This window comes from Drosophila ananassae, chromosome 3L (genome assembly GCF_017639315.1).
Source record: "Drosophila ananassae strain 14024-0371.13 chromosome 3L, ASM1763931v2, whole genome shotgun sequence".
NCBI lineage: Eukaryota > Metazoa > Arthropoda > Insecta > Diptera > Drosophilidae > Drosophila > Drosophila ananassae.
This window is the reverse complement of record NC_057929.1, coordinates 23239581-23254925: the sequence shown is the minus strand read 5'-3', so window position 1 is coordinate 23254925 and position 15345 is coordinate 23239581. Positions and strand designations below refer to the sequence as shown.

Here is a 15345-nt window from a genome sequence, read left to right as displayed (position 1 = left end):
GAGGCCTATCCTTATGAGAGTTCCACTATATAATAAATTATAAAAAAAAAAACAAATAAGGAAAGCTAACTTCAAGCGGAGCCGAAGTCAATATACCCTTGCAGTTAAGCAGAAGCTTATATTATTATTATATATATCGGATCCTATATAGTTGTCCGATCCTTATGAGAATTTCACCATCAACAAAATTTCTAATAAAAATATTGGAAACAGCCCCAAGCATCTTTAAAAATAGAAAAGTTTTGCCATTTCCGATTGTTCAGTTATATGGCAAGTATAGGATATAGTTGGTCGATTCTTATGAAACATAGGATTAGATTGCCCAAAACGGAAACCATAGATAGTCCCATCATTCTAGCTTCAAAAACAACAAAGTTAAGCCAATTATCCTAATAAAATTTTGCAAATCGGATAAGATTTCCCAAAATGCAATCTGTACTAAATCCCATCCTTCTAACTTAAAAAAAAAACAAAGTTATGGCATATCCGATCAATCATATAATAAACATGTATTATATCTAAAATAAATGCGCAAAGATAAAAGGTAAAAAAAATGGAAATTACGTTTTTCCAGTTTTTCTAGTTAAACCAATTGTTGAATGTAACAATTTATTTTGGGTGTGCGATATAAAATAATAAATATTAGAACAGTATTGCCTGGTTTTTTTTTTAGCTTTTAACTCATGATTTGGCCCAAAACGGTGGTGGCTGTAATTTAAGTAAATCAGAGTTTTATTTATATGCATTATATGCTCAGTGGGGGCATATGCATATAATGCTTTCTACTAATAAAATTTTGCATTCTTCTCATTAAGACATGAGAAACTGAAACACAAAGCAGAATTACATCGAAAGTTGCCATCAAGCAACGAAGTTCGAGATTAGCCGAGTGGAGAGCGTTGTGGTTTCTTAACACGGGAGGTCCTGAGTTCTAATCCTAGTTGAGTCAATGTTTATGTTTTGCTTTTTAAGCCCTTTTTTATTTGGATTTTATTTTTGAAATATTTGAAAATATCTTATGTACAAACTTTCATAAGGATGGGCCGACTCTATCCTATAGATGTCATAGAACGATCGGAATTGGCATAACTTTGGTGTTTTTTAAGTTAGAAAGATGGGACTTGGTACAGATTCCATTTTGGGCTAAAATAATCTCATTGGCCAAATTGCATAGGGATCGGCCAACTATATCCAATAGCCGTCATATAACTGAACGATCGGAAATGGCACAACTGCAAGGGTATGTCAACTTCGGCTTCGCCCGAAGTTAGCTTTCCTTTCTTGTTTTTCTTTGGGATCTCAAGATTGGTACCTCAACCGACCCGTCCGACATTTCTTTCAGAAGGTATTCAAGAAATTAGATTTTTACAGCTTTTTCAAAAAGTTGTAGAACAATAATTGCTCATATCATATGATTCATATGACATTAACAAAAATCTCCAATTTTATTCAGAACACAGACACACTGGCTTCATTTTGAAAAAACTGTAAAAATCGAATTTCTTGAATAACTTCTGAAAGAAATGTCGGACCGGGTCGGTTGAAGTACCAATCTTCTGAGTCTTCTCATTAAGACATGAGACACTGAAACACAAAGCAGAATTAGATCAAAAGTTGCCATCATGCAAAAAAGTTCGAGGTTAGCCGAGTGGAGAGCGTCGTGGTTCCTAACACGGAGGGCCTGGGTTCGAGTCCAAGTTGAGTCAATGTTTACGTTTTACTTTTTTAAGCCCTTTTTTATTTGGATTTTATTTTTCAATAAATAAACTAAAATCTGAAAAGATTTACTCCATATTTTTTAGGGTATTGACCACATATATGTAGACTCTAAAAAGCAAAGTTGCCAATCAAATACACACACATGTATAAGTAAATGCAAGCTTCACAGGAGGCTGTACAAATTGGGTAGCTGCACTTACAGGACTATATCTTGAGTTAACGGATTTTCCCAGATATGAGCGATATATCAAAAGTTGCGTCATCTCAAAAGCTATCTCCTCGTGCAATACAAAAAGGATCAGTCGACCAAATTTTGAAAAATAATTTTTTTTCTTAAAAAAAAAGTTTATTTTCAGTGTATTTTTTTTTGTGTACTATATAGACGTTTGGTCTCAAAGAAAGTGAAATTGATATTTAAAAAACCATTTCAACGGTGTAAAGCTCTTTTTAATATCTTTCTTAATTATGAAGTTATGAATTTTTTCATTAACAAAGTTTTTTTAATTTTTTGACGTAAGCTTAAGGTATTTCAAAAAGTTGTAGAACAATAGTTGCTCATGTGATAGTAACAAACATTTTCCAATTTTTTTCAGGATTTTTAAGATAAAAATAGTGCAAACAGACAAACCGACAACTGGCTTCATTTTGAAGAAGAAGAAAAAATCGAATTTTTCGAATAACTTCTGAATGAAAAGGATCGGGTCGATTGAGGTACCAATCGACGCGTATTTAGCTCTAGAATGCGAATATATAAAAATATTCTATCTGGGGACTAAAATGTGTCCACCAGCCCCATTTTAGTGATAAAAAATTTTTTTACTTTCACCCTAATTTCTCCCAAACCAAATAACTTTTGGAATATGTTTCGACAAAAATTATCTAATTGAAACAATACCTTTCGATTGGTATATCATTCATTTAGATCGGTTGCCTACAGAAAATTTTTAATTCTTCGGCTATATATAGAGTTTCCTCACGCACGCCTAGGCATGCAGGTCGTCACCTCGTGGACTTTCGTCCACAGTGATAGCTTAAAATATGTCTTTTTATCGATCTAACACTCACCAGGCTATGTCCTTTCTCTATGGGTATGCCTTAGAACGATTAACTCAGGTCAACGATCTGGGTGTCTTATTAGATTTATTCAATAATAAACTTAGACCTAGCTTATCTATTGTGGCGAAGCGAGGCGAATTCCCAAGAGAGAGCAACTGAGCTTTTCTTTCGCTCCCGCTCCGCCCTATGCTAACTTATACTAGATTTCAGTATTTTCCGGTACTAGACTTTAGTATTTTGCGACCAGGACCAGATTGCCCTTCGTGTTGTCATCCTGCTCACCTGCTCGTTATCGATTTGCTGCCGCAGTGTCGCGAAGTGGCGATTCGCTCCGACGAAGTTCGTCGCGTTGTCGCAGTGCACAATCTGCGGACATCCTCGGCGCGCAACAAACCTTTGAAATGCCAATAAAAAGGAATCAGTTGATAAGTCAGATACTTCTTCTAAATGAACTGCCTTGGACGCAAAACAAACAAAAAGGGCAATGGGCTTAATAAGCCAAGGGGGTCGAATAGCTTCGATGTCACCGAAAGAAAGCTCCGCTTAGTCGCCTTTTGACCCATGACTGAAGTATCAATTTCAAATTTAAACATGTCATCTTTAGGAACCCAAGAGATTCCTAATGCCTTAGTCAGCTCTAAGTCTGAAAGTGTTTTTGGCTTAACGATGCTCTCGGATGCAGTAACTTCAGGAGAGTTTGAAAACCACTTACTTGCACTATTTCAAGGACTCAGATGCTTCATTCACCATTACTTGGTAATACATCTTTTTTATGTCGGCTATCAGAGCGAATTTGTTTAGCCGAAACCGAAGAAGAGAGTTGAGTACAGCTCTTTCTGAATTGTTGGACCCACCATCAAAAAATCATTCAAACATTTCTGTGTGAATGTCTTACAGGACGCATCAAAAATGACTCGTAGTTTGGTCGTTGTACTTTAAGGCCGTAAGACACACTGGTGGGGTATTACATAGTGTGGAGTAGCAAGAACATCATTGCTTACAGGGGACATTTGACCTAGGGATTCGTATTCTTCCATAAATTCCAAATACATTTTCTTTAAGTTCGGATCTGAAGGTAATCTTCTCTCGAGCGACAGAAAACGGCGTTTCGGTATCTCAAATCAGTTTCCCAAAACGCTTGGATCCGACTTAAATGGAAATCTGATTTCAAATCGAACTGAAGGCAGTATTATAGTGCTCTTTTGGTAATGTTCCTCCCAAAACTCATGTTCTTTTGTTTTTTTTTTTGCGTTGCTTTTATTTCTTAAATCTTCTGTTTGGGAGATTAACAAGAGGTGTATCAAATCTTATATTTTTAACTTAACTAACAGTCATGTTGACTGATACAGAGTTAGACGGCCTTAAAAATCCATTGCTGGGTTGGAATGTCGTTGCCCGAGTCAATCCTTGAGCGGGGGAATTTGGGTGCGAAGACAGTTTTTCTTTGTAGGACTCTTTTTGCTTTTGAATTTCTTTTCTTTCACTGCGAGGATGCCCAGATGCCGGTGGATGTTTTCGTTGCGAACATATCAAGGTGCCCCAGTGACAGTTCTAAAGATTTTTAATTGTGCGCGCTGTATGATGTATATGTTGCTGCTGCTCGCGTTCCCCCATAGCTGGGAGCCAGATTGGCTTTAGGACTGAAATGTAGAGTAGTAGCTTGTAGTCCAGGCACAGTGGCGATCGTGAGTTTATGATCGAGTGGAGGCTGCTAGCTTTCAGTTTTAGGTGCACCCTTTTGCATTCGATGTGCTTACGCCATGTTAGTCGTCTATCAAGGTGGACGCCAAGGTACGTTACTTCGTTAGCTTGAGGGATCTGCATACCGTTTAGTGAAAGTGGAGGGCATGTTTGTCTATTAAGAGTAAATGTTACATGTTTACACTTTTGTTCGTTTATTTTAATGTGCCAGTCGGACAGTCATCGATACAGGCTTCGGTATCATTATAATGATGGATTTCTTTCACTTTTTTGGGAAATAGCCAAGATTAATGATAGCATTAAATAATTTGCCGACGACTTCTAAAGCGCATTTTGGAAGTTCGATCAGCATCTTTGGCGTCAGTAAATTACCACTGGGAGCCTTTTTTGGTTTTAGGCCTCTTATGACTTTTTCCATTTCGTTCGACCGGAATGAAGGTGCAGTTGACTGAGGGGTAGCTTCTGGCTGAATGTCTGGCAGAAGGAATGAATTTGAGGCAGGGTTTGGCTGGAAGACACTTTCGAGATATGTAGCGAATGTTTCAACTCGGTCTTCGACGCTGCGAGCCCAGCATCCCGAAGAGTTTCTTATCGGGGTGGTCGTTTCGATTGGGGTGCTGAGATTTCGGTGAGCACTCCAAAGAGGATATTTGTACTTGTTGGTAAAAGATTCTGGATGTACCTCACCTGTGCATTTTCTTCATGCTTCCTATTTGTTTCGTTCTACTTCCTTCCCTTGAGGAGTAGAGATTTTGGCTGGCGCAACGACTACTTCTTCTATGGCGCTCGTAGTGTAATTGATGTCCGATTCCATGTTAAACTCCGGGGCGAGTTCTATGTGGGCACTCACGTACTTTTTGTATTTAAGCTTTTTAAGCTTTTAACTTTTTTAAGTTCGCTTTTGGCGATGTCAGGCTGAGGGGTGTTCAGTTATTTCTGGGCTTTGAAGAAGCGTTAAAAGCACAGGCGAGTGGTGTGATGATAAGAGACTGCTTTGGCACTTATTAGATTGCAAGGTATGTTTTTTGTCACCGCAAAATCAATAAGGTCTGGGAGCTTGCGTGGGTCGGTTGGCCAGTATGTGGGACTAACCTGGGAAACATAGTCCAGTTTATTTCTCACATTTATACCTCTGCAGAATTTTCACTGAATTTTGGTAACGACAAACTGGGAAGTCTAGGTCGAGTTGGGGCGGGAGTTTTCAGTTGTATTGAAGGCATTACATAAGGACATAATCCTTGTCTTGGCTGTTATTGTTAATTCTTCCAACTCGGCTCCAAATTCATCCATTTCGTCTAATTGTTCGATCTTGTAACTCATTTGCTTTAGAAATTGTCTCATCTAAAACCTGAAGCCTGCATTCTAGCTCGGTCCAGCGGTCAAGTGATCCAGCTTCCAAACGTTCCTCTAACTGGCGAATGCTTTTTACTTTAACATTTAATCTTCTTTTTAAATCATTAAGGGTCTTGGAATTAAGTTTGGGTTTATTACTCTCCATTCTATAAAAATTATATAATATTTTCTAAAAATCTAAAAATATTTCGATTTTAATTTCGACACGAAAACGAAAATAATTAATCAATTTAATAAATATTTCTTATATTTAAAATTTTTATTTTAAAGTGGAACGGCGAATTTAGAATTTTTTATTTTTTATAATAAAAAATAGTTTATTAATTTAAACCAACGAAAATAATTAATGAATTAATTTGTATTCGAATAAATTGATAGTCGTGGCACTGAGTATCTAAAATATAATATATTTGGTCGCCAATGATACCTAAAACAATATACCAAACCAAACTGTAGTGTAGCGCGTCACTTGGTGTTCCGTTAAATAAAATGCGCCAAAAAATGCATATATGTGCATACATACAAAAGCGGATAACGGTGCGAAGCGAAAACGATAAGTTTACCGCTGCATCTATTTGTATGTACACGAAATAATTTGTGCACAAATATATTTTTACATCATTATTATTTTAATTTGGATTTTAATTTGTCTTTTCTCGACCTTCAATTTTTTGCACAAATACCTGCGGTTTTGATTTCGGATCCTTTAATCTTGCTGCCATTTTCCTGGTGCAATCGATGCAGGTGCGGGGCATTGAGATGACGATGTATCCTTCCAGTTACGAAAGCTGAATAAAATCCTGCCAGTTGCTAAATATTAAAAATAAATACATTTTTTTTCTTTCTCTCTTTTATTTAGTTATCATACACACAGCCTACCCGGGGCGCCAAAATGCTTAATGAGAACATTATTTTATCTCAACGAAATAATTAAAGACGTGGCTGCGTAAATTATTTCTTTTGAAAACGACAAAAAAAAGATGCGTGCACTCGGCCGTTATGATTCGATATATATTCAATAATAAACTTAAGCCTAGCTTATCTATTGCGGCGAAGTGGGGCGAATTCGCAATAGAGCGCAACTGAGCGTTTCTTTCGCTTTCGCTCCTCCCTATGCCAACTTATACTAAACATCAGTATTTTTCGTTGCCCATTAATGTATCAATTTTTAATCTAATAACGCTACAGTGGGCAGCCATTTACGACATTTCCCAACATGATTCCTTTAGGGTGTTATGTTCGGACTACAATGGTTTCAACCATATCTTATCATTTTGCTCTACGTATAACCTGAAACCTTTTATCCTTAAAGCTTTAGCTGCAGCAGTCTTTCTCGTGATACTTTACTTTATCTTACTCTACCCTTACTATCTCGGATCTATCCCACCGACAACACCAATTGCAAGTCTACTAAGGCCAGATGGCCACATTTTGCAAAAGGGAGTCCCCGCCACTCGGTGGGGCTAACTGCCGGACGCAGCTAAGCAATCTTTCACTCCTTAAAATTGTGGCTGGTGGGGTTATAATCGTCAACAAAGAACAGACGAGGATTACCACTGATGACGAGACCACAAAGACTATAATAGGGACCTATCTCATTACCTTCGAGGGGAAAGCAAATTATAAATGACTCCGTTTATCTGAGCCTTAACCACCTGTGAATACAAGTCCGGGGATTTCGGCTTCTCCTCTACTTAATATTGTAACGAAGTGTTTTTGTTAACTTTTGATCTCAACAAATGTTTGGAGATCGTTCCAACGAATTTATACATTCGACGTGATTGTCCAAGCTCAGAAATAACACAGGGTGCTTCTTTTTATAAATATCCCCTTTATTGCGATAAAGTTACAAAAGGGTGAATGTCACCGGCTGCTTGGCTCAGCCGACCGACCGCTCGTCCTCCCGTAGATCTCCGATCACCGTTCCAATGTGATCGTTGGTACCAAGACACACGCCCTCCCAAAGCTCGCGCCCAGCAGGACGTGTGGTCTGTCGTCGCTGCTCTCTCATCGTCGCCGCTGCTTCTGCGCTCCTGATCCAGATCCTCTCACTGCTCCCATTGTCACCGCTGCTCCTGATCCTGATCCTATCGATGCTCCCGTTGCTGCTTCCGTCGCTGATCCTGTCGCTACTCCTGTCGCTGATCCTTTCGCTGCTTCTCTTTTGTGGGCGCCGTGGACCTTCGGTATCCTTGGATCACTGGGAATGCTCTTTCGCCGTGGCCGGCACCTAATCCGTATTAGCAGACAGATAGGCTCACCTCCTAGCCATACGCTAGGCACGATACGCTTCTCGGTGCCTGGCGGCCGGATCAGGGCACGAAGGGCCTACCTACCCCGCAGGACACGCCCCCGGTTGCGTTTGCAACTCGCCTTCAAACACCTGCGTGCATACGCTTCGCCGGATCTATGGCAGATTTGCTCCACAAGTTCATTCCACCGGACCCTATTCTGCGCTGTTCTTTTTGCCAAGTCCCAGGAGATGTTATTGTCAGAGAGTTCGCGTAATGTTGATCGGCGCCAGGTTAGCTTGGGGCGTCCCACTCTTCTGCTTCCTTGCGGGTTTCACTCCAAGGCCATCCTCGCTATGCTGTCTCGTTCTTTCCTTAGTGCGTGACCAATCCATTTCCATTTCTTTTTCTTTATCTGCTGCTGGATTGGTGCTTCGTTTGTGCAGCGCCACAGGTCATTATTGGTTATTCTATTTGGCCAGAATTTACCACATATGATCCTAAGGCACTTATTGACGAAGGATTGCAGCCTTACTATCATTCTTTGGGATGTCAGCCAGGTTTCCGATCCGTACAGCAGTACGGATTTTATGCACGCATTGAAGATTATCAGCTTTGTTTTTCTGCTGATCTGCTGGTTTTTCCATATGCGTTGCAATCTCCGGAAAGCAGATCTTGCTTTGTTTAGACGATTCTCCATGTCTTTTTCCACTCCCCCGTTTGCGGATATAACGGTGCCTAAGTATACAAAGCTGTCGACATATTCGACACTTTTTCCGCAAATGGTGATCCTACTTTGGTGGGAGTTTTTGATGCATTAATGGAGAGTCCAGCTGCTTTGGCCCGAGTTTCGAGGTCACTGCATTTGGCTTGGATGTCGGTGAATCTATGAGCTAAGAGGCATATGTCGTCCGCGTAGTCCAGATCCTCTAGGTGTCTGGTGAGACTCCATGTTATGCCGCGGTTCGAACTGCACACTTCACTCATAATCTCATCGATCACCAGGTTGAACAACAACGGTGAAAAAGGGCATCCTTGCTTGACGCCATTTCGTCTGGAAGGGCGCACTGATTTTACCATTGTGCAGTACCGCCAAATCCGCATCATTGTACATAGCTTTCACTATGTTTATGATATTGTGTGGTACTCCCTTCCTTGCAAGCGCCCGCCATATAGCTGCTCTATCTACTGAATCGAACGCTTTCTGGAAATCGATGAATAGGAGGTACAGCGGCGTGCGCCATTCCACAGCTTGTTCGGTGATTGCGCGTAATGTGTTCGCCTGGTCTAGGCAACTTCTGTGTTCTGTGTAAAGTGGCTAGCACTTTGTAACTGGTGTTCAGCAGGGTGATTCCTCACCAATTATTGCAATTACTGAGGTCTCCTTTCTTCGGTAATTTTACGATGATGCCTTTCTTCCAAGATGGGGGTTAAAACAAGTTCTGCGTCCTCTCCAGCTGCTTTGTTGTTCTTCAATATCCTGATTGCATCTCAAATTTCTTTAACAGATGGTGTCGTGTGAGGAATTCTGGTGTTGGTGTTGGGTACAATACTTCTGAAGTCGTTATCTGCGCTGCCCGCGTTCTCTGTGTGACTGATTTCTAAGAAGTGTTGTCGCCATCTACGGATCTGGGCATCATCATCAAGGAGTGTTCTGTTGACATCTCGTACTGGATAGTTCTGCTTTTGATAGCTTCCAGATAGCTTACCAATTGTCTGTCAATTTGGTTGCGTATATGCCCATTCGGTGATGTCCACGTGTACTTGTGCACTTCCTTATGGGGGAATACAGTGCCACCAATGACTAGTTGAAATGTCTGGCATAGGTCGGCCAACCTATCACCATTGTTGCTACGTGTTCCCACATCCCATGAGAATTTTATTATCACCTCGCTTGCTCTTGGTGAGTGAAGATGTGAGGGCATTGTAGAAGTCGTCTTTGATGTCATCGCTGGCGTCTTCCGTCGGGGCGTAGCATTGCACGATGGTAATGTGCCTAGCGTTGCATCGGAATCTAGCAGTGATGGTTCTATCGGATACCGGATTTCTGGTAATAAGTGTGTGTTTGTATTGGTTTGACACATATATTCCTACACCATTCCTGCCCCTATCACTGCTCCCACTATGCACTACTAGATTGCCGTGTATTGTTGTTGTCGTCCCACTGCCTTTCCACCTCATCTCGCTTATGCCAGCAATTGCGATCTGCATTTTTTCCATCTCCTTTTCAAACTGCGCAAGTCTGAAAGGCTCCATTAGGGTCCTCACATTCCATTGTCCAATTCGTATCCGTTGCTAAAAGCGGAGGGTCGTCGTAGGGTTGGGGGGGTGATTGTTTTCTGATCTTGTGTTCGTTTCTATAATCGTTATTTTTCGGTCAATCCGGTGATTAGCCGAGTGCAACCTATTTGAGAAGTGGGGCTGCCACCTAACGACATCTGGGAATGCCGGTTTTTCGTGTTTCATGCACATAATTATAAATAGAAAAAATCCAACGAGAACTTTCGCTATTTACATCATATGCGCGAGCGCCGAAAAACTTGCAGGGCCATGCACACTTGACATGAGTGGGGCTCGAACCCACGACCTCACGCTTAACGAGTTAGTACACTAACCACTAGACTATGAGGCCCCCCTAACTACAGGTGATACGCTGTGCGTACGGATCAAGATTCCATTGACTTTACCGGGGTGTCCCTGCTTGGTTTCACTATTGGGCTTGAGTTACCGAGCTGGCTACCCCTCGCTTTACAGGATCACACCTGGTCTTAACGGTCAGGAATCGACAAGGCGTACGCCAGGCCGACCCATCGCTATCGCTATGACATCAGGATCCCGACTCGTTTTACCCTTGGGCTTCAGTTCCGCCGCGGATCCTTGATCCTTTTCCCACTTGCTCCTTGATTACTACTCCTTGGCTGATTCACGTACCGCCGCCGGACTTACCCACAGGGGATAATGATGGCAATGATCCTTTATTATTAGTGATCCTTAAGCTAATGATGGCAGATCCTTGGGCACTCGCTTTAAATCCCACACTTGAGACTGTCGGACTTACCCACGGGGGTCCTCCAGTCTAGAATCCTAATTCCTCCGAGGAAACTTTCCCGCTTGAATGTCAGACTTACCCACGGGGGATCTTTCACTCAACACTTCCAGCTTCCCTAGACGACTCGGTCTCGATTTGCTCCAGGGGCCCTCCTTATATAGTGCGTGAGGCTCCCGTTAATCCTTGCAAATCTCGCTTCCTGCCGTTAATCCTTCGCTCCTCTGTTCTCGCCGTTAACTTTCTCCAATTCCCGCCGCATTTCTACCGGCGGGCTTTCTTTTATTTCCAAAATTCCAGTAGCGCTCGATGATTTTCATCGCCTATGAAGTGTTGTAACAGCTCCTTTAGCTCGGTTTTAGCCCCAAAAAATTAGGTTGCGTTGTCAGACCAAATATGTTACTGCTTTCGATAAGCAATTTTAAAGCTTGAAAAAAAGCAGATGCGTCCTTTACAAGCTATAGGTGGACGGCTTTATTAGCAAAACAAATAAAAAAACTTCCTCTCTTTTCAAAAAGCAAACGTATGTGTTTTTTTTGTGCGCACTATGTTTTTATTAAATTTCTTATTGGATAACCGGTAATAACTTATTTTTATATATATTAATATCAAAATGTTGATATAATTCCTAATATTTCTGTGTTGCGCCTATTATCGCTTAATAGAGATAGATATGAATCTCTACAGTTTTACTAACGGGCACTAATCGATCGCTTAAATCTCTCTTTTCGTTTTCCTTTTTTTTCTCTTTTCGTTTTCCTGATGCTGTGGTTCAAGGGACTTAAATATTCAACTATAAGAAATTTAATAAATAAATAAAAAAAAATCATGGAATATAAACTTTTCTGTGCGATTAAGTCTTGTAATTTGGCAATCTCTAAATCACAGCCTACCATCCACTCCTGGCTTTATGAGAACGTAGTACACGCTAAGTGTGCCGGGTTCACGGCATCAGTTTCGGATGCCAGTCACGTAGGTGTGGTCTCCATTTTCGCTGTGACGGATGTCGTACTGTTCAGGACGAAATGAGAACGTCATCAGATAGACTAAAAGTGGATTCAAAAAAATGATTAGCGGTTATCGCAAAATCAATGACCAACTCTGTGCGCTTGATATCCGCTGTTAGTGAAGGGCTTCTGGCGAATAAACTTCAGCCTACTCGACATTATGCAGCCGCTCATATTTCTGGTCACCCCCAGGGCTGGACCTGGCATAAATTCGGCATCGGAATTTTTCATTATAAACGAGCATATTCTTCTTTGGCTTGGAAACAATACTGCGATGATGCGATGTTTATATATTTTAAGCCGCGCAGCTCAAATTTTTAATTTAAAATAATTCAACAGATTATTTTCCTAAGCAATTACCGAGCGTTTTCGGGAGCTTTATTTAATGTTCCAAATCTAGGCTTTAATAAAAAACAAGGACCTTTAGATTTCCATGTATAATTACATTTTATTTAAATGATTTGGTTTATATATAGAACATATGACATATGTATGTGATAGAGGTGGAGAACTATCGATAGTCGGCGCCAACGATAGCCGGCGATTGTTTTTCTCAAACCCTCGATAGTGTCGATAGTGCCATCGATAGTCACCGTTACTATCGTCCGACAATAACATTTTTTTTTAAGTTTTCAAGAAAATTTTTTTATTTTAACCAAAAGTTATGATTTAAAAATAAAAGTAATTTAATATTTTCTTTTTTGAGCCGGGTGCGTCTCTCGGAAACAATTTGCCCTGCCTTGTTGAACGCTCTTTCCGATTCTACGGATGTAGCAGGAATGCAAAGGTATTTGCAAAACAGGCGTTTTATGCAGGGAAAATCAGTTTGATTCGCCTAAAATAAAAGTAATGTATGTAAATATTGTTAACTAATAATTTGTTTTCGAATTATACCTTAATCCATAACAGTAGGTCCACATCTTGACTGGCAATTGCTCTCTCCAGATATTGCCTTTTAATAAGAATAGCATCCACTTGTGCGTTTCCGACTTTGCTATTTGATCGCTCACCCAAAAAATCAAATAATGTCTCCTGGGCACTTGTTGTTATCGCCGGGACGTATGGCTCCCACGTTTCTTTAGAAAACACACAATTTCTTCATAATAATCTTTATTAATCAATATGCGTGCCACAAAAAGTGTGAAAAGCTAAAAAAATTCGTTTTTCTTCCACGCGTTAACTTTACCGTATTTCTCCTATTTTTTTTTCTAGCGATGGCTTTTTGCCGTTACTAACCTATCGATAAGTTTACATATGTATGCTTATTCTAACAATTCAAATTAAAATCAAAAATTCTATTACGGCGGCAACATTTCCTCCCCCGTAATTGATCCCGGTTCGTGGTCAGTTACCATCCTCCAAGCCGACGTCCAAAACCGCTATCTTCTTTGCTGGTCGTTCCAAAACGCCGTGTTAGGTCTTTATAGTCACTCGTCGAACTTGCCCATCCTTGGCCATCATTGTCTCGATCACTCGTCCTTTTAACCACAAGTTCCTGGGTAGAAGCTCATCTACGATGACTACGATGCTCCCAATGGTTATTGGAGGTACTTTTTCAAACCATTTGGTACGCCTGGTTAATACGGGCGCATACTCTTTAATCCATCGCTGCCAAAAACGGTCCCCGAAGCACTGAGTCTCAATCCATCTACGATGCAGATTCATCCCTTCTTTTGGCAGTGGCTTGTATCCATTTGCTGACCCCAACAGTAGGTGGTTCGGAGTCAGAGCGGCGTCATCCTCAGTGTCCAGACTTACGAACGTGAGCGGTCGCGAGTTGATGATAAATTGTGCCTCCATCAATGCGTTTCTTAGGCCCTCGTCGTTGAAGGAGTAATTTGTGCAAATGTTCTTCAAAATTCCTTTTGTTGCCCGGACGAGTCTTTCCCATGCTCCACCCATGTGTGGTGCTCCTGGTGGGTTGAATCGCCACTTTATGCCATCAAACGTAATGGTGATCTTATCGTGCTCGATATTTTTCAGCTCCTCTCGCACGGCTTTTTCCGTGGCACTGAAGTTCGTACCATTGTCTGAGAATATTTCCTTTGGTGTCCCTCGAAGCGCCATAAAATTGGAGAGGCACATGATGCATGAACTTGTGTCAAGGCTATGGGCGATCTCAAAATGCATCTCTTCTCCTTGCGCCTGCCGACGTTCACCAATAACGGGCCAAAATAATCGATGCCTGTGTAGGTAAACGGTATCTGGAAGATTCCTATTCTCGCCCTCGGAATCGGTGCCATCTGGGGTGGTCTGGGAACTGCACTGTCAACCTTGCATCGTTGGCATGTACTACGCACGGATTTGTACAACTCTCGGAGGCGGCTGATGTAAAACGAAGCCTTGATGTCGTTTATTGCCATCTCGTGAGCGAGATGATGGTACTTCTCGTGAAAGCTTCTCACTATTAGGTTAGTTATCCGGTATTCTGGAGCTAGTATAATTGCGTCTTTAGCTGTGTCAATTGAGTGCAGTCTGCCTCTAGTCCGCAGTACTCCATCGTTGTCTAGATATGCGTTCAATCCGACCAATCTGTTTCCTCTGTGCAGCGCCGCTCCCACGGATAGCGCTTTCAACTCTTCGGCGAAGGCGATGGCTTGAGATTGCCTATAAAGTAACATCTTCGCCTTGCTCACATGGGCCATCGTCGTGGCTGCTGGCATGTCTTGCTCGATCGACGAACAGTAGTATTAGCGCCACTGCTCTATACAACCGCCGCCAGTTCGAGAATTAGTGCGCATTGAACGTAACCGCTGATCTCGAACGTGTTGTCATCACATGCTTCCGTATTTCTGAAGTATCGATGATGCTCTCCTGCTTTGTCGTTGTTGTCCAATGGCTGGATTCAGCTTTTAGGAACCCAGGGCCCGTTATCCACGTCGTCTGCTGGGTTTGGTCGGTGATCTTTGTAGCTCCGTCTGCTACGTTCAGCTTCGAGGGTACCCACCGCTATTGCTCGACTTGCGTTGTTTCCAGGATTTCGGCGACTCTGTGCATCACGAACGGATGAAAGTTACGGGGGTCCATAGTTAGCCACTGCAGTACTGTCTTTGAATCCGACCAGTATGTGGCGTTGTCGAGCCACCTGCGGTGTGCTTATCACCTTGTGGGCTAAGCGTGCTCCCATAGCTGCTGCCTGCAGCTCCATACGCGGAATCGAGAGTGGTTTTAAAGGTGCCACCTTCGACTTCGCTATCACCAAAAAGACGTCGACTTTGGCATCCATTGCCAC

General features: G+C 41.6%; 1 protein-coding gene across 1 annotated transcript; it reads right to left on the bottom strand.

Annotated features, from left to right (window-relative positions):
- Positions 1-13526: 13526 nt before the first annotated feature.
- On the bottom strand, positions 13527-14776 carry LOC123257245. Its single transcript, XM_044715499.1, has 2 exons — positions 14414-14776; positions 13527-14378 (listed from the first exon to the last, which is right to left on the bottom strand). Exons 1-2 carry the CDS (start codon positions 14774-14776, stop codon positions 13527-13529), a joined length of 1215 nt encoding a protein of 404 aa, XP_044571434.1.
- Positions 14777-15345: the final 569 nt, after the last annotated feature.